We start from the raw sequence: 24,723 nt of genomic DNA, 5'->3' as shown, positions 1-24,723 counted from the left end.
CACCAGGTTAACTCGTCTTATTGCTTGTTAACTTCGTAAGGAACCACTGGCTTGTGATAACATGGTTTGATGTAGGCGAGCTTGGCTGAACTCACCAGAGATCTCCTGATAAGTATGCGGTGACACCCGCAAGACCATCTTCAGAGATCGTTCATTAAATGCCAGCAGCCTTCATAGGACACGTCTGCGTTCCAGTCAGGGCCATTTTGTCAGTGCTGGTAATACATTATGACAGTGCTATATATCTAAAGGATGCCCTGAAATGACTAATACACCTAGATTGAGGCTTTCATGAATTTTGTCTCGTTTTCGGATTCTTACATTGGACAATCTTTCATTTAAAGTCTGGGTTTTTTTTCCCTTACAAAACTGACTGAAGCATCAGGGAGCATAATCCTGTCCCTTGTTCCGTGGTTTGGCCAGCTGACTTCTTTTATGTGACCGAGTACTTTAGTGACAGTTGTGTATTTGGCGAGATCCTTATGGTGACATTATAGCCTGCTTGCCCTCGGTAAGTAAATGGTCCTCAGGAAGGAGAACTTCTCTGCAGGTTTCAATGTCAGCCTCCTTTCAGAAGCAGCAATGCCAACCCTTACCAATATGTGTTGAAAAAATTAACCTGCTTTCGAGAAACCTACTCATTTCTTTGACTTTCAGTTAGGTGATGATTGGATTATTACTGAATTATTACTTTACAATGCTTTAAGTAGAGCTTATAATATCTATTAAGGTAGCCATAGCCACATGTGGCTATTTAGATTTAAAATTAATCTGGGGCACCTGAGTGGCTCAGTGGGTTAAAGCCTCTGCCTTCGGCTCAGGTCATTATCCCAGGGTCCTGGGATCGAGCCCCGCATCAGGCTTTCTGCTCAGCAGAGCCTGCTTCCTCCTCTCTCTCTGTCTGCCTCTCTGCCTACTTGTGATCTCTGTCTGTCAAATAAATAAATAAAATCTTAAAAAAAAGTGAAAATAAAATTAATCAAAGTTACATAAGGTTACAAATTAAGTTTTCCAATCACATTAGCCCCATTTCAAGTGCTCAGTATCCACTGGTAGGTGGCTAGTGGCCACCAGATTATCAGCACAGATTTAGAAAGTTTCTGACATCGTAGAAAGTTCTCTTGGAAAGCAGGGACTTGAGAATTTATTGGATAGGTCAGGCAAGCATGCTCTGTCCTCGTGTGGGTCAGAGCAGTGAAGGTGAGGCTAGGTGGTCAGTAGGAAAAAGCCTTGTACAGTACTTTCCAAGCCTTAGTCCCAAGTTTCACAGATAAAATTGTATGTAAAACCTTGCATACATATTCAGTCTCTGAGATTTGAAGCTCAGAGAAGACCTGCCATTTACCAGGTATAGGCAGAATTAAACCTGGTGGGTTTTTTGTTTTGTTTTTGTTTTAAGTAATACCTGATTTCTTGTGGGACTAACATTTCTTGGGATACCATTAAGAATGGCCAATTTGAATTTAAAGCTTATTTGGGCCAGTAGAGTTGCTGAAACAGACTGAGTGGGATTTTAGCCTGACTTACTGGGCATGGAGTGACTCTTTCACTCAGATTTGACCTGCTTAGCCACGCCGGCAGTATTCTGTCTTACCACCTAGAGCACCACAGCGGAGCGTCAGTGGAGCGGCCAGAGGATGAGTGGCTTAAAGCCAGTGGCCTAGGGATATTTAACTGGGGATATAGAAAGTGAAAACAAACATTAGGCCATTTTTGTGTAGTGCAGTCCATTGGAGGAGAATGTAGAGGCAAAACTGGATCCAGTGGGAAGAAGTTGGGAGAGGTAGCTTTCTAATAATATTAGAGCCCATTCTCCCCACATAGGAAAAGCTTGTGCATGAGGTGGGTGGAGAGTTCCCTTCCAGAGGATATTATCAAGAGAGACTGACGTACTGCTTGGGGAGGGTATGGCAGGGGAAACGCATCTGTTGGATAGTAATGGCTTTTGGCCTGTGGCTGATACTACAAGGCCACCCACCAGTCCCCGCAGCCAGGGCACCATTTAGAAACCTGTAGGCTTTTGGGAAGGTGGAGAGACTTTTGTTGGTCAGTTTATAGTTACAGTGCTTGGGGCACTGCTGCCATCTGGGTCTCATGTTCTAAGGCTTTTACTAGTTCTGAGCAAGTGGCTTTTTATGTACATGTGGCTAATGAGTCCTGTTGAGCAGGAAGGGCATTTGGTCCAAGTTCAAGTTTATCTTTCACTCTAGAGTATTGTGTTAGCCTTCTGCCTGTTCTCCCTCCTGTCTGGCTCATCTCTCTGTCATCCAGTTTCTTTACTATCCCAGGTCTATCTTACTGAGATGCAGAACTGATAACACTCAGCTGCTTTAAAATTTCTAACAAAAATTTTGCCCACCTGGGGATATCTGGGTAGTACGATCGATTAAACATTTGACTCTTGATTTCTGCCTAGGTCATGATTTCAGGGTCGTGAGATTGAGCCCCACTCAGGCTCCTCACTTAGCTCAGAGTCTGCTCGAGATTCTCTCTCCCTCTGCTTCTTGCATTCATGCAAGCTCTTTCTTTCTTTCTCTCTAAAATCAATCTTTAAAAAAAAAAAAAAAAAAAAAAAAAAAGAATGCCTTACCAGGATAAAGTCCCAAGTTTTCTGCATGTCATGCAGAGCCTGTCTGTGTTTGGCCTCCTCCTGCCTTACACATTTCACTTCCGCTAGTATGGTTCTAGAGAGCGTGCCTGGGCCCTACCCATGTGACTTCGGGCTCTTGCCTTTGTTGTTATTTTTGTGAATACTTTTCCACTTAAAGTTTTGCCTGTGTGTTTTGCCCTGCCCGAGAAGGCTTTCATTCCCACCTTGCTTTGTCTCTCCCAATTCTGCCCCTTAGCCTGTTCTTTTGCAACCATCCACGTTGGTTCTCTTCCTTGACAGACCCGCGCCTTTCTCCTCCAGGGACCTGGCCAAAGCTCTTCTCTCTGCCTGAGATTCTTTTCTCCTTGCTTTATCCACAGAACTCCTGCACATGCTTCTGGTCTCGGTTGTTGGGTCAGCTTTCACAGGGAGCCTGCCCTCAGCCCTCAGATTCCATTAGCTGTCTCCCCAATAAGTGATTGCATAGCATCCTGTAATTTTCTTCATGGAAATTATCCTCCCGTTGTGATATTACTGAGCCTTTGGGTGTTACTCATTCACTGAGTGTCTTGTTCATGACTCTAGTCTTGGTTCCTGCCACAGTCATCTGGCACACAGTAGGTTCCTAATAAATAATTGACTGAATGAATAAGCAAGCAAAGCCTTTCCTGATGCTCTAGGAAGTATGCTGGGCATGCCTTCCTATAACCTCCCCTAGTATTATTTTATGTCTTGGCTTTGCTATATAATATAAGGTGCTCTGTGTCTGGGAGTTCCTTTTGAGGATTGGGGGCCATTATCCCAAGTGCTGACTTTTTCATGTCACGTGTCAGGAATATTAATGTTGTTCATTATAAAAATCCTACTTCACTTTACACCTCTGCCTTTACCCACTACCTCTTTACTTACCCCTATCAGTAAGGTAGGTAGGAGGTAAGGAGGGGGGAGTGGGTATGAAAAAAAAATTCCAAGTTGTAATGTAGAGGTTTTTCCCCCTGTTTTTATTAGAAATACTACATCTGTTACCATGCCCTAAAATATTGGCTGGCAAGTATGGTCATTGTCATCTCTTCCCCAAAACCTACATTAAACACCTGTTATACATGCATTAGTGGTTTGTTAATGTCTGTTTTCTCAGCAGGCTTTGTTGGACTTATGACTTCTATCGTTTCAGTCTCTTTCTTGTTGAAAAATTAATCTCAAGCCTTTTCCTGAAAAATGCAAAAAATAATTTGATGATGAAAGTTAAGTAGGAAAGTGACGTAATGTGTAGAATTTCATTCTAATGGCCCCATCCCTGCTTGTATTCCCTAAATCACAGTGTTTAATTGAGATACAACTTACACATCACAAAATTCATTTGTTTAAAATGTATATATAATCCAGTGATTTTCAGTAAATATACAGAGTTGTGCAGCCATAATCACAGTACAGGGCTTTTGTTTTTGTTTTTGTTTTTTGTTTTTTGGCTTTTTTGAAAGGTTTCTTTTTTAAAATTACAAATCTCAGTATTTTAAAGACTAAATTATTGGGCTTTCCCCCTACCCTTCCGAGTCCCTCTCTCCTCTTAGGCTTATTGATATGTTCTTAGTAGCACTTGATTTGGTGATGCTGGTAGAAAAAGTTCAGTCGGGGCCCCTGCGTGAGGGAGCAGCTTGAGCAGTAAACGGCCACAGGACTGTTGCTCTCTGCAGATTGACTGGGGCTGGAGTGGCTGTCACCACTTGTGGTGAGGGGGCAGAGGGGAGAAGCAGGAAGTGGGAGAGGAAATGAGCTGCAGGGTGGAGTGGGAGGAGAGAAGCCGACGGGGAAGGGGAAGAAAAGGGGAAGAGATGGCAGATGTAATGGGAAAACCATCAGGGTTCTAAGGAGATGTGAAAACTTGGTTTTCTGAGTCAGAGAGCTTCTTATTTGTTAAAATTGGAAATGGAAAAAAAAATGCCACCTTTGGGTCAGTTTTTGAGGATTTGGGGCTTCTTTATCGAGTGTTCATTTTTTTCTTTGTTTGAACGTTTGCCTTTTCTTTCCTGGGGTGTGCTGCTTCTTGGGTTACTAACATGGCTGAGTGAGCAGGGTCAGGGTGTTTCTGGTGCTTTCAGAGCACACTGGGAGGAGGCATTCTTTGCCTTAGGGAGCTTCAAACAGCAGATGATTCACAGTTGTAAGCAGAAATAGGGAAGTAAAATCCTGAACTACAGGTAGAGTTCAGCTGTGGTGTTAGCCCATGGCCACTGCCATGAAAGGAAACAAAGGAGCTGAATCATGACTTCCATTGTCATTTTAGCTTTTTAGCAAGAGTTTCTATAGGGACATCAGATGTCACTGTTCTGGCTCACTGCTGTGTTTCTGGTTTTCTCAGGAAATGCTCTTGATTTTAATGCTGAGCCAGAAAGATACCCTTTCTGCCCTCAGGCATCTTTGCCTGTTTTGGCAGTTGGGAGTCCAGGTTATGAAGCAAGAGTTGAACAATCTTCATGGTAGAAAGGCCTTAACTAGCTGTATTTCCTGCATGTCCGTCTTACAAAACTGTTCTTTGAATACGTAATATAAAGTAGAGGATATTTACTAATGTGGAAATATTTCAGTAATATATAGAAATTGGACAGAGTAGGAACTTAAAAAGGCTTTTGTTGAATGTTTGGATGCCTGAGTGGAATGAATGATGCGTGTTTTGGATGTGTGCTCATGTGGTCCTTTTGGCTTTCAGTTTCTTCAAGTTTTGAGCAGCCATTATTGAATGTTGGAAAGTAGAAGGTGGAGAATCCATTACCAGTTGCTGTCCATATACTCACTTTGAGTATTTGAAAAATCCCAGTCATCTTACATGTCGTCTTTTTCTCTGTTGTCCAAGTACTGCCATTTTACACTACTCTGACAACTAGATTGCTTTAAATCTAAACATGAACTCTGTATTTGTAGGTTAACAGACTGGTTAGGATAGCTTTAAGGAAGAACTGCTGTTACCGGTCACTGTATAGAGTGTACCCCTCTGTTCCTTCTAATGTCTTTCTAAATCTTGAGGACTTTTACTTTCTTCAGATAGAGAAGGAAATGAGTTATTTCACTTTTGGGAAATATTTTAAAGAGTAAGAGAATGGATGGAGATACTTAGAAAGACGTTTGGGGCACCTGGGTGGTTCAGTCCGCTAAGCTTCTGCCTTCAGGTCAGGATCTCATGGTCCTGATATCTGGGCTCCCTGCTCACTGCTCAGCGGGGAGTCTGCTTCTCCCTCTGCCTGTCCCCCTGCTCTTGTGCGTTCTCTCTCTCTCTCTTTCTCTCAAATAAATAAAATCTTAAGAAAAGATGACTTTGAGATTGTTTCTTAAGCCCTTTTAAAACTCTTAAAATTAAGAAAAAATCAAAGGTATCTACTTTAAAGTTCAGAGTTTACTAAAAGCTCAAAATGCAGTGATCCATTTGACATTTTTCTTTCCATTATATTATAGGCACAAAATGTACATTTCTATTAGGAAATCAAGGGTGAAAACACCACGTATGGATAACTAAAGCAGTTTTCTTTTCCACACTCCACACCCCCTCTGACCCTACACAGCTGAGAGGTAGCAGTGTTGGTCACCCTAGTTAATGGCAGTTACTGTGTATATTTGAGAGTTTGGGAGTGTAATACCAGGTAGCTCAAGGGGAATCTCATGTATAATTGATGGCTTAGCGTTTTGTGTGTATTAAGCAATATGCTAGCAAAGCTTCATATTCACTTCAAATCAGTGGAGGAGGTTAGCCACATTTCTCAACTAGGATCAGTCAAAACAAGTTTCTTGCTAGCCACACAGAGGAGTGCTTGTCTTATAGCACGGTCTTTTTGGCTCTTCATTCACTAAACCTAGTTGAAAAAAGTCCAAAGGAGACCTTTTTTAGACTAAATCTGAGAATATAGATACTAGAGTGTTCAAGTGTATTTAGTTGAGAATATTATTTATATTTGGGGGGTGCTTGTGCACGCAGTGGTGTGTGTCCAGAAGTGAGTGAGTGAGTGCCTCCTTGCAGACACTTCTGTGCTACTTCCTTTTTAAAATATTACATAAATTATCGATACTCTGTTCTTGCTTATTCTCTTTAGTACTGGATAGAGGGTGGGATTTTCCTATACTATCCACCCTAGTTTTTCCAGAGGATAAATAAATGAAACTTTTAGGTTTTAGTTTTCTATTGCATGTAAAAGAAACACCTGAAGTCCTTAGACATTACTGCTAGTGAAAGTTGTACATCTTTAATCTCTTTTAAATATACAGCCCTTCATGACAGGAATTAAAGCCTTCTAGTGCTTACTGTAACAACAATCAGGAGAAATTTTAAAAATAAGTACTTCCAGGAAATATTTTCAGAATTTTTATGTAGTTGGCAGAGAAAAGGGGGTACAAAGAAAGCAGGTGGGGGTTGGGTTGTGTTGTTGTGTTTGTTAGTATTAGTGGAAGATGCTGGGCCACAGTGCACCACTGGATATCCAAGTAAAATTTAAGCTGCTTCTACCAGTTGTAGGGGTGCAGTTGGATGCCCATTACTTCTCTGCGGTAGAGACCCAGATGTACCCTAGACATTTAGTCAGTGACCACCTGGGCTTTTGTTTGAAATATGGAGACCCCTAAATCCTGTTTTGCATGTAATTGAAGTTAGAGGACATGTTAGGAAAAGCTGTTCTTGACTGACTAGAAAGCAAATAATTGTATTCTGTTTCTGATCTTCATTTATAGCACCAGCAACAAGTGGTGCAGGCTGTGGAACGGGCCAAGCAGGTGACCATGGCCGAACTGAACGCCATCATTGGGGTACGTGGCCTTTCCATTTTAGCTCTGATCTTAGTGTGTGTCATCCGCTTGCTTGCTCTCTCTCTTTAAATTTTGTTCCATCAAAAGGGCAAAAGGCAATAGGGGACCACAAAGTGAAATTCAGCACTTCGCCTTCTGTCTCATGGTCTCATGTGAAATTGGATGGCTACCTCCAAAGCTTTGGATCACATTCTCACCAATTCCAGTTGACAAGTTCCCAGAAATTCTCCCCTCAGGAGACCAGATAGTTATTTTTCATATTTCTTTCCTTTGCAATCAGCACATGTTGCTGGCCTAGGCCTGGGGGTAAAAAAAAAAAAAAAAAAAAGATGGAGATTGCCCTGATGTAAAATGATTTGATTTCTTTGGTCTTTCCACAAATACAGAGTACCTTCATACCGTTTTTGGTGAAATAAAATGTACATTTTTGTATCTCCCAGCTACTCTTCCTCCTCTGTGATGAGTGGTTCTTCAGGGCTAGTGTCCATTTGTAGTAGGAGATACTAGATGAGAGGTGTACCTTTTGGCAAAATCCGTGGCCCAGTTAGGATATTCTTCCTGGTGATGGTAGTTTTAATGTTGCATGGAAATCCTGCTGGAACTCATAGGTTTGGGCAATCATTCCAACTCCCCTTAGATTTTTGTTCCTCTCAGATGAAGGTAACAAGCAATAAAATACTGTGCTAAAACTTAAGGGATAATAAAGGTGAAAAATCTTAGCTGAAAAGAGCACAATATTACATCTCTATTTATGCAGCTGGTACACGCAGTTCCTTAGATTATTGTAATGAAGACAATACAACTATACTTTCCTCTTTCTGCCCCCTCCCAAATACTTTCTTTTGTGTATAGATGATACACAAAAGTCTTTTCTCTTTTTTTCCTTCCCTCAGTGTATCAAACACACTTTGAAATGCTAATTATTCCATTTACTTTCATTAAAATTCAAATTGCTGAGTGAAGATGCGGATAAGGGTCGCCTGATAATCAATCTGAAGTGAAGATATTGCTTCAATTATGCCTCTGTCTTTTAACAAGGAAATCACAACTCTGGGATGACTGGCGGTGGTGGTGGAGCCGGAGTCTGATTGTGGCTTGTTTTTTAATGGGCTATTTTGAGCTCTGTTTTGTGGTCAGAGGGCCACAATTACTGGTAGTAAATTGGAAGACATCAGAAATAGGAAGGGGCAACCTTTATTTCCTCAGAAGTGCGCCCTTGGAAAGAAGGCGGAATCAGAACCAGCCGTGTAGACTCATCTGTCGTACACTTCTACGCTCTAGGGATGAGGGAGAGATGAGAGATGAATACATTTTACAAGCAGTTTTTATTTCATAAAACTCCAGAAAATAGCAGCAGGTTATATATTTTTTAAAGTTGAAGAAGCTATAATTTTAGAGTTAGCTCTATGTGTTTGCTTGAAGCACTCGTGTTCGCGTTGGGATGTATTTTGGTTACCAGACCTCCCAAGGTCACCAGGGATAGAACCAGCATTTCTCACCCACCACACCACTGTCTGCTGTTGAAGGAGAGAACGTGTGCAGGAGGGCTGATAGGGGAGCGTGCTCGGTCATTTCTGGTTTATTAGTGTTCACTGTTTGTGTGAACTGCAAAAACACAAGTGTCCATCCTACCTTAGGACTGGTTGGCAGCAGGTTCTCCGGGAAACACAGGCTGTTTTGTTTCTTTTCCCAGTCTTATTCGTTACTGTCTGCACAGTGGAGAGATTAATCTGAATCAAAACCCCATTGTTCTATGTTGACTATTTCTTCAAAATAGGAGGGAAGATCTAAAACTCAGAACAGGTTCCCTTCTCTTCACACATCAAGTATCTTTTCAGTGCTGTTTCATATATCTATTTGATTCTACATACCTTGTTTTGGATGGGATGGCAGATTGCCTTTTCTCAGGGAAAGGGTGATGTATGAGACTGTTGTCAGGTTACTGACCTATTGTGTATATATGGATTTAATTATTAAAATCTAGCAAGTTGAATTTTGTGACCTAAACAACTTAGTTGAAGATCTTACTCGGTAGAGACACATACTATCAAAGCAGTGCTGTTGGGGATCTGGTAGGGGTTCTAGGTTATTGGGGTCTGAGCAGGAAATGGAGTCACTGTCATACTCTCTTACTCTTCTGAAAAACAGATTGCCGAGATAGAAAAACAAACCCAGCAGTTGTAGGGAGTCACAAACCAAATGAAAAAACTCCCAACTCACTTGATACTTCTCTACTCCTGCTTTTCTCTATGGTGTGTGGTCTTTGTCTCTTTCAGCCCCGGTGATGCCTTCTGTCCAGTAGTTTTCAGTTATCACATGGTGGAATTTACAGCACATGCTTGCTCCTCTGTGTCCCCTTGAGCATGGCTGTGTTGTGAGGTGGTGCCATTTTGACTTGCTACCGAAAGTGATGAGGGACCAATTTTATATATATTTTTTTGTACTTGGTTTTGGGATTGGAGTCGGCCATGATTTTTTCCACTGAGGGAATGAAAATTCTCCTCCCAAGAGGCAAAGACCCATCTAAAGCCCCTGCGAACAGACCTTCATTTGTTTATCACTACATATGTATCTGTTTTATATGTATGCACACCATGCAGACAAGCGCAAATGTTCCCAGATTTAATGAAATCTGATGAAGCACCTTTTTAACTCTGCAATATTATTCTACCTTCATTGGTAAATGAGCCAAACCAGTGATCCATGCAGTTTAAATGCAAAATGCTGAAGTGAGCCCGAAACCTGGAGAGGCGGCTTGTTCTCTTGACAATAAGCTAGTTGTGTTTAATGGAATGAAACACAGTTATAATGATTTCTTTCACAGGTCATGTTCAGTTTAAAACTGTTGATAGATTGAAATAAGTTAAATATCATTTATCTTTTATTTATAAGGAGAAAACCTAGGAAAATTCCTGTGTTGTATTCTACAGTCAGTATTTTGTGTGGTGTTTTGAGTTGGTCATATCTCAGATTTCCTTGAAGCTTTCCCAGAGTTCCCCCAAATGGGCTGAGGGAATGTTATGTATCTAGTTTGATCTTGTCATGTGTCCTACTAGCCACTGTGTTTTTAAATTAGAATCTCTGCGAGATCACACTGTTGGAACAGCACACAAATTGTAGTTTTAAATCAGTAATATGATCTAATTAGAAATGATGTTTTCATTTCCTGTATTATTAAATTGAGTCATCTGACTATCTTAAAATGCTTTTTAAATCCATTACACTATATAATCAGCACATGCTGTGTGAATGTGGTTATGCTTAATAAAGGAGACTGGCTTGGAAACTCATAAGAATTTCACTAAAGAAGGCACCATTAGGGGGAAAAAAAAGTTTTGTTAGTATGAACATTGGAAAAGAAAATGTTCCGCTTTTAAAAATAGAAAGTGGGGTTCCTTTGGATTTCCCTCCACGCTCTTTTTTTTAACCTAACTCTTTGAGGGGGGGAAAATGGTAGAAATATGCATTTAAAAAAAAAAAGAAAGAAAGAAAAACCCTTAAAAAAATTCTTTAAGAACAGGTATGTCATGGTGTTTGTAGGAAAATGCAGTTTAGCACAAGAAATGCTGAACCTCAATTTTTAGCAGTGACATTTTAATGATAGGAAGTCTGCAAAATTATTTGCCATCAATTGTGAAGGCAATAACAAGCCTTGGTGGTTTTTCACACTCTCTGTGTTAAGTGCTTTCAGAATGACAGCGTAAACTGTGTTAGAGAACTCCAAGGAAGTAAAACTGATTAAAATGTTCATGCTTGAATGGTGCTGATGGAATAGTTCATTTGGACTTTCTCTACCTCCTGCAGCTCAAGCTGAAATATTAAAATTCAGTGGATTTAAATCTCTCTCCTCTCAGCTCAGGAAAAAAACATTACATTTTAATAGGTTTTAAACCCATAATTCATTGGTTTGGAGCAGCACTATTAAATCTATTTAAATATTACTTGTATTACTAAGGAAATGATTTAAATGACTTTGCCTTTACTATCCTATGTGTTTGAGTTAGTTTAAAAAAAGGAAGAAAATACCTTGGGGGATTTTTTTCTTTCTCTTAGCATTTTGTTTTATTGTCCTTGTCATATGATTGGGCCTTAAATTATATACACACACAGAAACACACACACACACACACACACACACACACACATTCCAGATTGGCATTTTGGCTGAGGGTCTTGCGGTATGACAGTTTGAAAATGTACGTTCCTCTTTTTCCATGATAGATTTCAAAACTGCCATTTTAAGTTCCAGAAGCATGTAGATACGCCATTGTGGTAGTGTTTCTTGTTGTCTTTGTAAACTAATCGGTCATTAGACAAAAAACTGGAAGATACAAATATGTAGGTATTTATAAAAATGTGTGTGTGTTCCTGCCTGTCTTATCACAGGTTCCAGTAACACAAAATTTGACAGACAATTAAAAATACTTCATTATTCTCAACAAAAGCAGAAAGATACTAAGTATCCAAGAGCCACATTTTCATCCCACCTCTGTATTTGCTAATAAAGGGCTTGCTAGAGGTATTGTTAATTTTGCTATAGTTGTGCTCTTGTCCTCTTTTGGGCACAGGTGTCCCCCCCCCATGCTAAGGGAGTGGTGTCCCTCCTGGGCTACCACATTCCCGCAGTTCCCTTTCTCCCCTTGTCTGCTTTCTCTCTGGCCCTGGCCAGTACAACTGCAGTGTTTCCCCAGGCCTGGCAACACCTGTCCTCAGCCACACGGTGAAGCTCTTGCATTTCCAGGTGCTCTTGGTGGGGAATCCACCCTTCACGTACCCCTGAGCAGTATGAAAGGGTCAGGTATATACACCGACCCCCATGAGGTAATCTGGACACACAGGCAAACATCCGGGGAAGTGACACTCCCCCCCCCCACCCCCACCCCGCTGCTGCCCCATTGGTGGGTGGGCAATTTTGAGATCCTTTCTTCATTGCTCCACAAAGGGTCCCAACAGGACAGAGTTCCAGCTAGTGGCCCATGGTAGTCATTGACTCAGGGTTACATACCTTGTTCTCAATTTCCATTCTTCCCTGATTCACTGTCCCTAGGTCTCACTCCTGTCCTGGGATCTTTTTTTTTAAAATTACGTGCAGCCAAAGCCCTGTCTCTTTACTTTTGGACAAACTAGGAAACTCAGGATTTTACTTCATCAGCCCCGAGCCCTTCAGGGGGCTTGGGTAGGTAGGCAGCTGTACTCAGGTGCTGGGATCGTGGTATGTTTTTGGACATGAGTTCTGCACATAAAACATTATTTCTTGAACAGCTTAGCTTTCAGATTCTTTTTTAAATAAGTAGTTTTCCATAAATTTGTAGACGAGCTTCCCTTTCTTTTTCTTCTCCCAGCTGATACATGATATGGAATAAACTTAAAAACAAGCTGTGAAATAGATTTGGGTTTCATCAGAGATCGTTAACTCCACCTTTGTGACTGTCTTTACCAGACAGTGTGCCTGGAGTTGAAAGGCTTTATGAGACATGCTGGCCCCTGGCTGCACGAGGCTTGCGGGGATAAAGGCTGGGGGAGGGGGGCTGCTGTTCTGCAGTTGCAGGGCTCTGCTCACCTGCTCTCAGTCCTTGTGAGTCCTTGTGAGAGCAGGTGAGCAGAGCCCTGCAACTCGTGCGTGCACGGGAGCCAACGCGGTCTTCATCCTAAGTCTACACATTCCTCTATATGTTGATATGCCTGCCCCTCACTCTTTTTGTTTTGTTTTTCACAGATTCATTTATTGTGGATCAGGGGGCTACATTATTGATTGATGCAGTCATAATCTAATCTTTGTACTACAATTTGATGAGGCTCTAAGAAGCAGCAATTTCCCTTCTCTCATGGCGAAGACTCTCATATATTTAAGTAATTTTTTTTTTTTTTTTTTTAGCTCTGTCTCCACTTTAGGACTCCCTAAGAAACCTGGGTAAAGAACAGGATTTCTAATTTGTATTTATGGTATATACTCTGTCAGATTCTGTTACATAGCTTTCTTAGAAGAAATTTCTAGACGCTAGTTGGTTTTCCTTCCTTTCTTCCTCCCTCCCTTCCTTCCTTTCTTCCTCTCTTCCTCTCTCTTTCTCTTTTCCCCTTTTTCTCTTCCTCCCTCCCTCTCTTCTTCCCTTCCTGTTGCCAACCTGAAGTGCTACTCTTTTTCTTTCTGTTGAGGAAGGAACCCTTCTCTCGCTCCTTCCGGCTAATACGTGTATTTCCAGAGCTCAAGGTAGAACTCCGCACAGAGTGTGACAAGAGTTTCAGAACGTGTCTTGGTGGGTGCATCTGACTTAGTAAAAGGCCTGTGGGCTTTGCGTTTCCACTGTTAAGGAGATGTAGAGTTTCCCAGATCTGTGATCTGCCCTTCGTTCACACCAGAGCACAGCAGGCCGAGCCTGTGTAGGGGTCTAGGGCTCTGGGTGTAAGAGTTAACACAGAAAAACAGGCTTCACTCAGGGCAGCTTGCAAGCTTGCACTTTGTTATCCCTTTGATTGGTTAGTGGTTTGTTGTGTTTCTCTTTTTTGTACCCCTTTTTCTGATTCTCTTATTGACCTCTTGCTCTTAGTGTCCCTACAAGCAGCAGCAGTGCCCGTGTAGCTAGACGCTCTGCTTTGTGCCCTTCGAAGCTGGGAAGAAGGCAATGGACAGGCTCCCCAGAACAACAGCTCAGGGGTTTAAGGACTTAGGCTAAAAGGACCGTTGGTGTGTGTTCTCCTCAAAGCTCCGTAGGAAATTAGTTTGGGAATCTTTGATCTAAAAATGGATTTATGATCCTAGGTGTTTTCCTAAGGTCCTTTGTGAAAAGGTTAGAACCTTTTATCAAATGGTTAAAAATGATGATTATATCTACCCCTTCATTCATGCAGCAAATATTTGAATACCTTCAGCAAGTCGTATCAAAGGGGCGCATTTTATGTTCTCTTTGAATGATATTTTTAAACCTCTTCTAAAGTGTATTCTGAAATGATTCTCAAATTACATTTGAATCATCTTTAAGGTTTTGGTAGTTGTAAACTTTCTGGTTTTGCATTTTACTACACATAATCAGCTTTCAATTTACACATTTTAATTTCTGTAAAACTTTAGTTTCCAAGAACAACAGAACAAAGAGAGACAGAAAACATAATAAAAACGAGGCATACATTTATGAATTTATATTTTTTATACTTGGTAGCAGGAGTTAGCAAGACATTCATTATTGATATTCTGTATGCTTCAAAAAGATTTATCGAGGTATAATTTATATAAAGTGAAGTTGACCCTTTCTAGCATAGAGTACTATGGATTTTGGCAGCTGAATACAGTCATGTACACTACCACCACAATGAAGAGAGAGAATATTTCTCTCTTGTCCTCCTCCCCAAATTCCCTTGTTCTGTATCATCAGTTTTTATCCCTACCCCAGCCCCTGGCACCTGCCCATGATGTTTTTTCTCCCAAAGTGAGCCTTTTGAAATGTCCCATAAATGGAATTAAACACTAATACAGCCTTTTGAGTTTTCATCTTCATTTAGAGTAATGCATTTGAGGTTTGTCTGTGCTTACCTGTATTCCTGGTTCCTTTGTATGGCTGAACAATATTCTGTTGTAGGGTAGACTAGTGTGTTTACTCCCTGAAGGACAGTTGGGTTAGCTGTAGCTTTTTGTGATTGTGAACAAAGTCCTAGTGAATACTAACATACAGATTTATATAAGTTTTTGTAAGTGAATATAAGATTTCCTTTCTTCTGGGTGATTATCTGGAAGTGGGATTGCCGAGTTACATGGTTAGTGTATTTTAAAAGTAACTGACCTACTATTTTCCAGAGTAACCATATAGTTTTGTACTCTCACTAATAACACTCTGTGAGACAACCTTTACTCCACGTCTTCAGCAGCAAGAGGAGTTGTAGGCTTTTCGAGTCATTAGCAATTTTCGATAGGCGGATTGTAGTACCCGTGTGTTTATGCATTTCTGTAACAGCTCATGACTTGTTGAGTGTCTGAATTCTTTGGGAAGTTTCTGCTCATATCTTTGCCTCCCTTTTTCCTTGAGTCAGTTATTTATTGTGAAGTTCTGAGAGTTTAAAAAAAAAGTACTGGATGTAAGTCCTTTGTATGTTTTGCAAATATTTTCTCCCAATCAGTAATCATTCTTTAATCTTTTTTTAATAGTATCTTTTGAAGAGCAGAAATTTTTAACACTGAGGAAGTCGGGTATATGAATTATTTCTTCATGAGCCTGAACTTTTGGTGGTGTCTCTCAGTAATCTTTGTCTCACCCAAGACCACAAAGATGTTCTCCTAGCTTTTCTTCTAGAAGAAGTATGTTGAGGCCTGTGATCCAGTTTGAGTTTACTTTGTTTGTGGTATGAGATGTAGAGCTAGTTTCTTTCTCTCTCTCTTTCTTTCTTTAGGTGGACCTTTGATTTGATGGTTCCAGTACATTTGTTAAAGTAACTCTTTTCTCCTTTGAATTGCCTTAACACCATTGTTGAAGATCTAATGGCTGTATGTATGTGGGTTCTCTTCCAGACCCTCTTCTGCTCCACTAAACTGGGTGTCTGTTCTTTTGCCAATGACAAACTGTCTCGATACCCGTAGCTTTCATTATCTTTATTCCCCATTCCGTTTTGTGCGTATTTTTTGCTGTTCTTGCTTTCTCTCTTTCCAGTAGCCCTCAGAACTTGGGTCTTCATTGTCCGTGTCCTAGAGACTGGCTGGTGAAAGAAGGGAAGGAAATACAAGCTCAATAAAAAACTTTCCAAAAACGGTCTCTATTGTGCCTCCAGACTGTTCTGTCAAAGGTGACTCCACTTCCTGTCTCCCTCTGGTCTCCAGCCTCCTCCTCATAGGGCTGCTTGTTTTACACATTTGTCTCTCTCTCCTCTATCCTACCTGATCTTCTGAATTACAGCTTGGGTCCTATTGCTCCCCTACTTAAAACTTGTCTCCGAGGGCTGCCAGTTTTGCTTAGAATGAAACCTAACTATCTTACTGTGGCCTACAGATTTCTTCATGAGCTGAATCTTTGCCCACCTCTCTGATGTTATATACCACTCATTCTCTTCATTTGTATTTCACCCACATTCCCACCCTGGCCTCTGTCTTCTCTCCCTGGGTCACCCCAGGCTGCTCTTGACCTCGAGTTTGTGCATCAGTGCTTGTGAAGGCCCACCCTCCATGTCCTGACGCGGTCCTCCTAGTGCTCCTTTAAGTCCCAGCCCATGTCTCTCCGGAGAAAGGACTTCCCTGATCAGCAGGCTTTAGTAGCTCGTTTACCCAGTTCCTTCTCTGCCATATTAGCCTGTTCTGTTTTTCTCATAGCATTTACCATTTATTTGTTCATGAATGCATCACACCGCCCTCACTAGCAAGTGAGATTTTGTTCACTTTTCCTGCTGTGGTGCCTAGAACAATGTGTAGCTCATCACATTCAATTAATACTTGTACAGTAAAGATTCAGTAACTGTTTGTTCAATAAACATGCAGTAAGGGACGCCTGGGTGGCTAAGTCATTAGGCGTCTGCCTTTGGCTCAGGTCATGATCCCAAGGTCCTGGGATCGAGCCCTGCATTGGGCTCTCTGCTCGGCAGGGAGTGTGCTTCCTCCTCTCTCTCTGCCTGCCTCTCTGCCTACTTGTGATCTCTCTCTCTCTCTCTCTCTCTCTCTCTGTGAAATAAATCTTTTAAAAAAAACTTTTTTAAAAATACAGTAATTTATTATGTTTAATAAATATTTGTTAAATGAATAAATACTCTATTTTGAACTATTTTTGCACTCCCTCCCCGCAATGTGCATACTGTTTTGAGAGAAACTTTGGACTGGTAGAAAATCCACAATCCTGAGTATCACAGTATGATCTTAGGAATTTCATTTAACAGTTTTCTCACCTGTAGGCTGCATGGCTGGAGCAGATATCCACTAAAGTATTCTCACTTTTCTAGCATTGTATGCATTGTATGGTTTCTAAGCCTCTTTATTTTGGTAACTGTAGGGTTTTTTATTTTAAAGCTAGAGAGCCTTTTGTGTCACAGTTATTTCTCTTGATTTACATCCGTAGGCTTAGATGCTTTTCCCTCAACAGGTAAGTAAAAATAGCAAATGTTTATGATTTGTTTTGTGTCAGTACTGCTTTTAATCTTCACATCAACCCCGTGGTGGAAGATAGTATTACTCTCCCAGCTTTACAAAAATTGCAACCAAGGCTCTGAAGGGGTAAGTAGTTTTCTAAAGGCCACGCAGGGAGGAAGTGGCAGAATGGGGGTTCCCACTTAGACCGACTTCAGAGCTCACACATTCAGCCATTCTGTTACACTTGTCCTTTTTTGTTCCCTGGACTCTGTGTTCTTCTTTCTTTTATACTAGATCAATAGTCTCTTCATCCCAAGACCCACTGTAGGATTGTCCAGTGTTTAGTGTGCAGGGCTGAGTGAGGGAAATGGAAATTGGGTGTGCCTTATGCACATACTAATTGGTTAGCCTGAGTTGTCTGAAGCGATTAGTTGCATAGATCATCTGGCTACTTCTGACTCATACTGTGTTTCTCCCTGTCTGTTCTAACTTTCTCTCATATGTAAGAATCACAAGTTTTTATGAACACCACTTTTAAACCGAGGTCCTTGGTATTTTAAGTCTAGGCCCTTGGATCTTCTTGGATTTCATGGTTGGGTATTAGGCTGTCTGTTAGCTCCCTAAAATGTTGACAAAATTATAGGTCAGTGAAAGAAATACGTATATTTTCGAGAGAAGAAATTTTGGACTTAGTTTCACAAAAGGTCCCATGACACAAAAAAGGTTGAGCCTGTGTTTTATGGCTGTAGAACTGTGCCGGGTCTTGGTGGGAAATAGTAAACTTCCTGGTGGGATGTGTGCAGCTAGAAAGCAGTTGTCTGCAGCCTTGAAAGGAGACATTGCTAGACAGAGTTGTTCAGAAATCTGGAGATAAGGAGTTTATACTGAATTTGTTTCTAAATATTGCCCAGGGGATGGGGGAGTTCATTGAGCTGTTGATGGTTTAAAAATAAAAAAACGAACAAACAAAGCAACCCAAAGCTATATTTATTTGGTTCATATCATCATACATACTATGGAACATAAGTCAGCCATTTAAACATTTAAGCTTAACTGACAGTTCGTGATAATGGCTGGTCAGGATGTTGTTTATATTAAGAGGAATTAACTGGAGCCAGGAGCTGCCTTCATTCATATAGTTGTATTAAAAACAATACAGACAAGTCAGTATTCCTTCAGAAACTTTATTAGTTTCCTGTTTATACCAGCACGCTTTAAAGTGCTGGGGAACAATGGCAACTAAAAACTGGTCCCTGCCTCTTTGGTGCTCATGATCTCATGGGGAGAGGTAGATCCGAAGATGGATAAATCATGTTAATATTAAATCATGAATCAAGCACCGGGGTAGCAGTTACCCAGTGAAAGCAGATGTGTGAGGGTAAGCGAATTATAGGCAGCAGTGGCTGAAGAAGGGAACGTTGGTAGAGGAGGACCCTAGAGGGCCATTGGCCTGTCAAAGGCACATAAATAAGAATCTGTGGGGATTGCCAGTATATTGGGGGGAGTCCTATTTGAAATTATTTCATGGTCTTATGATAAACTGTTTACTTTTTTCCTGCTTTCCATTTCTCCATGTGGAGAAAGTCTTGTCCATTCTGCTTGTGAATAGCAGCTGCTTGGTGGGTGCCATAAAAAGCCCACTGTAGTAGTCGCGCGGACCCAGTAAGTGATAGTGAATGCTAAGCCCTACACATAAACCCTGCAAGGAAGACTCAGAGGGGTACATTCACAAACCCTCTTTAAGGCAGCTCCACAGCCTCTCTGTCCCTTGTGATTTTCATACATTATTTTCCCATGGTAGATTTATAAAAAGGGGGAGATTTTATCCAGGCACCCAGATTATCTTCTCCACGGGGCCAATGCCGCTGTGGCTCTGAAGCGGACTGGCAGTCATGTATTTTCCCTCCTGGGTAGTTCTGGGTTGACTATAAGCAATTTGTAGAACGATCTCTGCACGAAAGAGTATCTGGGAGAAGGAACCGTTATAAGGGGAAGTTTAAGCTGCTGCCTACTTGGATTAAAAGCTCAGAGATGGTTTGGGGTCTCTTTCAGCGAAGAGCTTCGGACTGGCCTGTGAGCGAAGATGGATGTCGAGGCAGGTTTTGTTGGTTGTTTCTTGCAAGCTGAGCCTGTCCCTCCTGCTGAGGAGGCCAACCCATCCGGGTGCTCTATCCAGGCTTCCTTGTAGCTGGGCTGTGTGCAGTGACCCCATCCAAGTCCCATGAGATAGAAGAAAAACCCAGAAAAAGAAAATTGCCCTCTTTCTGCGTATGAACCTGGTTGTGTGAGGATGAGTTAATGCTTGGAGCCATCTTGGTATGGAAATGGGACATGAGAGAGGCCTTGAGAGCCAGAGGGACGTTGACACAAAACCTTGATATGGCCAGGTCATCCGACTAATCCTGGACTTGTTAAGTGAGAACTAAAAATCTCTGTTACTTAGGCCACTTTGATTTGGGTATTCTATAACATATACATCAGAGGGGCATGTAGTTCAGTGGGGGGGGGGGGTGGCCCCTAATAAGTACTACTGAGGGGATAGTTGGTTATTCTTGCAGAAGAAAGGAAATTGGGTCCACCTGTCTCCTTGTTTGCAGAAGTCAATCCAAAAAGCACACGAAAGACAGAACCTTAAAACTTTCAGGAAAAAAAAAGAATCTTTATGGGTTGAGAAGTATTTTTTAATGGGTCACAGAAAGCTGAAACCATAAGAAAAAAGACTGATGATGTTACCTAGTTAAAATTACAAACACCCGTTCACCTAAAGATGAGGTAAAGAAAGTGGAAAGACAGGCCCCAGAAACAGAGAAAATACTGGCAACACATACAGCCAGCAAATGATTGCAATCCAGCTTCTGTCCATTAAGGACAAACTAAAAGTTTAATTTGAAAGAAAAAACAAAACTGGGAAAACTCACCACGGCCTAAAGCTCTCCTTATTCTTACATGAAAGTCTAAATTCCTTTCTGTCCCTACTCTGATTCCCGTATTTCTTTTCTCCCATACTTTCCCTTGCTCCCTGGGCTCCCACCAGACATTCTTTTGCTCCGTTGGTCATCTCAGGGCCTTTCTGGTTCTGGGCCTTTGTGCACCTGTTTCTCTCTTGCCTGATTCCTTTCTCCCAGAACTCTGCAAGGTGCTCTTCTTCTTAACTTTCATGTCTTAGTTTAGAAATCATTTCCCGAGGGGCAGTCTCTCTTGATTCTTATGAAGGATTGCTTACCTCTTGGGGTCAGACCTCCCTAGTTAAGAAAGGCCCCCATGGGGCAGGGAGTGCCATCACTGGACTGGATGGTGGGGGCTTGTGCTTCATTCTTGATACTGATAAAATCTACTGACTCACGTGTGTGGGTGTTGGGCTATAAGACTCTAAAGCCTGTTCCGCAGGGTGGGAGGATTTCCACTGCACCAGGCAATTCTCTAACACCAATTGGGTGTCCCGTAATCCAGCTCAATTCTGATACTATCTGAAGATAGCATCCTGCCTTAGCCCTGCCAGACAACTTCCCACCACCCCCACCACCACCATCTCCTCCTCTTCAGAAGCCAGTTGCAAGTCCAAGTTGTCAGCTGGGCTTCCAGTTCCCTTCTTGGGTTCCATTAATTTGCTAGAGCAGCTCACAGAACTCAGAGGAATAATTTAGTTACAAGATTAGTATTGTAAAAGGATATAACTCAGGAACCAGAAGATAGAATAAGATGATTTAAACAAAATATGGGGCAAGGGTGTGGAGTTTCCTGCCCTCTCCTAGTGCACATTTTCTCCAGCTCTCCCCTGCTGTTGGTCAGCCGGGAAGCTTTCCCAACCCTGTTCTTCTGAGTTTTTCATGGAGGTTTGGCATGATTGATTAAATCATCTGTCAGTGGTGATGGGACTCCATCTCTAGCACACTCCTCTGCCCTGAGGTCAGAGAGTGGGGCTGAAGTTCTAACCCTCTAATCAGAAGGTTCTCTTAGCAACCAGCTCCCCAAAGTCACCTTATTAACATAACAAAAAACACCTTTGCTGCTAGCCTTGCTTGGGAAATCTCAAGGGTTCTTTGTGCCAGAAATAGTGGACAAAGACTAAATCTATAATTCTTACTATAAATCACAACATCGCAGTCTGGTTCAGTGTTTTTCAAATTGTGAGTCAGACTCATGAGTGTGCAGTGAAATCAATTTAGTGAGCCATTGTCAGAATTTTTTATTAAGAAGTGGAAGAGAACAGAAAGTATTATAGGAAGTAGGGACGCCTGGGTGGCTCAGTCGGTTAAACGGCTGCCTTCAGCTCAGGTCATGATCCCAGCATCCTGGGATCGAGTCCAACATTGGGCTCCTTGCTCCGTGGGGAGCCTGCATCTCCCTCTGCCTGCCACTCTGCCTGCCTGTACTCTTTCTGTCTCTCTGACAAATAAATAAAATCGTTAAAAAAAGAAAAAGAAAATATTACAGGAAGCTCTACATACCATTTGGTATTGCTAATATTTTGTTTTGTTTACATGTGTATTCTCTGCAGATACGTGCATGTCCACACATGTACAGTACACACATGAGTTTTGGTCAAAATGTTGGAAAGCAGCTCATCTCGGTATCATCTGAAATTCATTCTACTTTTGAAGGTTAATTGCAGGATTACTGAAGAACCTAAAGTAGATAGGCTTTTTAAACACAGCTTAACTTTTTTAAAGCACTCTGAAATAACTAAAGAACACTTTCCTGAGCAAGATCCTCTCACTTGGTGACTTTAACAACTAAAACCCAAAATAGAAGCATTGGTTTCAGCAAGATACATGTTAAAAAGCTCTTAAAAATTGTTTTTAAAGCTTAAGCAAGTTTCCAGGAAATTTTATTTCTCTTGTCAATTTGCTTAGAACTACCTTTTCTAGTAAACTTTGGACCACTTCAGAAAAGAAATTTTAGCAGGTTCTCCGATGGGAAAGTTAACATAATAATTCAGATTTGGGGGATTTTTCCCCCCCTTTTTTCTTGCCATTATCAGTTTGTGAGTTAAACTGCAAATTAAGACAATAGAGTTCTTGGCAGAGGAGTCACAGAATTGCTTACTTTACTTGTTACGTGTTTTCCTCGTAAAGACCAGCGCAGGGAGCTTGAAGAGCACAGAGATTTGTGGTGTTAGTATGAGAAACATCCTTGCAGTGATAATCTTCTTGTGGGTTGTTCTAAATGTAGGTCCTGCCCCTGCAGTAAAACTCGTTCATGTTTTAAGTCATTAGAGTGAGTTACAGATAAATTTCGGTTGAAAAATTCCTTGTTTTTTTCTTTTTATTCTTGCTTCTTTTCATATATTCACTTACTGGCTTTTGCTAGATGTATTTGTTAAAAGCAAGAACTCGTAGGGCATGTGGGTGGCTCAGTTGGTTTTAAGCTTCGGTCTTTGGCTCGGGTGGGCTCAGGCTCTCCACTCAGTGGGGAGTCTAGTCCCTTTCTGCCTCTGTGCCTCTTCCCACTTGTGTGTGCATTCTCTCTCCCTCTCAAATAAATAAAAAAGGAAAAAAAAAAAAGAAAAAGCAAGACCTCCCAGTCTTTTGTCCAGAAGGGCACATCTATTTTTCCCATCCCAACAACTACAGAGAATTAGAAAGAATAGTAAAATCAAAACTGTGTACTCTTCACCTAGACTAAACCAGTTAACATTTTGTCTTTTGTGTGTGTACTGAACTGTTTGAACGGAAGAGGCCATTGTGATGACGGTTCACCTTGTGATACATCACCATGCATCTTCTATAAACAAGGGTGTTTTCCTCTATAAGGGTACAGTTAACACATCCATATACGCAGTGTATTTTTTGTGTTCCCAGTTCTACAGTCCGCAAAATGTCTGTGGTAGCACTTTCTCTTCCCAGCAGTCCAACCCCTCCCACCCCCAATCTGTGACTCATACTCACAAATGTCTTTGTTCCTCAGTCTCTGCAGTCTTCTCTAAGGTAGAATAGTTCCCAAACCGTTTACTTTATGACTTGGACATTTTAGAAGACTCTAGACCAGTCTTGTGGCATGTCTCAGAACCTTGATTTGTCTGATTGTTTCCTCATGTTTAGATTCAGATTAAGTATTTTTAGTAAAAATACTACCTGGGTGCTGGTGTATTTATGGTTGTATCACCTTATTGGTCAAGCTTGGTAACTGTGGGTTGATGTTTGACAGTGAATCATTTGACTCCCAACAACTTCTTACCCATTGGTTTTAGCCTCAGTTGATGCTATTAATACAGTTGGGGTGGTGAAGTGGTAGATTTTAAATTATTTTCCCTTTTAAATTAATTTTCTGTAAAGAAGAACTCCCCTGACCCCTCATCCTCCTGTGTGTGTGTGTATGTGTGTGCGTGTGTGTGTATACACAGACTTCTGGATACCTTTTTCCAGTGATAGCAGTCACCATTTATTGTTTTTTTATTTGCCAAGCTCTATGCTAAGGGTTTTACATGAACAATCTCACAGAATTCTCCCAACACCCTTGGGATAGATTTTAAAACTGTTCCACTTTGTACATGAAGACACTGAGGCCCAGAAATGTTGAGTGAGTGGCTCTTCCTTAACGTAGATGGTGATGATCCCAGCTTGGTGGCTCTGATGGCCTCTTCATTATCCTGCATCACTGACTGCCTTTCAGGATCTCTTTTTTCAGATTGAGCCCAGCCCCCACAGACCATGTCCTTACCAAAGGGCATCTTCACAGTTCAAAGAGTATAGATACCAGCCCAGTCCTGGGCCCTTCCATAGGCTTGCTACTCCATTTCAGAGTCTTTTGCCTCCTCTTTCTCAGCTTTTCTCAGTCAGGGTGACTGGGTCCCCCATTACTTCTCTCAGCATGGTGTCCCCTGTTTAGCTCAAGGCACACATGCTCTGTATCCACGTTGGCCAGCTGGTGTAAGACTGTTGTGAACTTGTGAACCGTTCCCTAGTCCTTGGTCCCAGAATGCCCCACAGCCTCACCTATTTTCTTAGGGTACTGTGGACCCCACTCCTGGAAACTGTTTCTTAAAATGTGTTAAATGTGTTAGAATCTGTTAGAGTTATTATTCCTCATGATGCTTTTAAATTGTCTCAAGTTTTGCCAGTCAGGACCCTTCTCGTTGGCCCGGTGTCCTAGTTGTCACTCCCCATTAGTTCGATTTAGATAGCTTCCTTACTTCCTGGCACAAGAGCTCCGAGGCTCACCATGCACTTTTTTTTTTTTTTTTTTAAAGAAACCAAGATTTGACACTAAGTGTGCTGCTTGCCACTGGGGTATCTTTGTTCTGAGAAAGATGCTGCCTTTTATTTTTTTTTCCCCTCTTTTTAGGATTTTTTTTGTGGTTGATAGCATAGTAGAG

The 24,723-nt window shown here is 41.4% G+C and overlaps 1 protein-coding gene across 12 annotated transcripts in view; it reads left to right on the top strand.

Moving 5' to 3' along the window:
- The window catches only part of TLE4 (TLE family member 4, transcriptional corepressor), a 141,526-nt gene that overhangs the window by 41,324 nt on the left and 75,479 nt on the right, over positions 1 to 24,723 (top strand). For 7 of the 12 annotated variants that reach the window (XM_045085356.1, XM_045085355.1, XM_045085351.1 and 4 more), the window contains one exon: positions 7,301 to 7,375. The exons of the other annotated variants lie outside the window; for them this stretch is intronic. In XM_045085356.1, the coding sequence (XP_044941291.1) occupies positions 7,301 to 7,375 (75 nt within the window). The remainder of the gene's footprint in view (positions 1 to 7,300; positions 7,376 to 24,723) is intronic. 12 annotated transcript variants of the gene reach the window in all.

Source organism: Mustela putorius, unplaced genomic scaffold, assembly GCF_011764305.1.
Source record: "Mustela putorius furo isolate JIRA1106 unplaced genomic scaffold, ASM1176430v1.1 tig00000854_pilon_pilon_pilon, whole genome shotgun sequence".
Lineage (NCBI taxonomy): Eukaryota > Metazoa > Chordata > Mammalia > Carnivora > Mustelidae > Mustela > Mustela putorius.
Note: the sequence above shows the minus strand (reverse complement) of the source record. Positions and strands in the feature narration are given on the sequence as shown.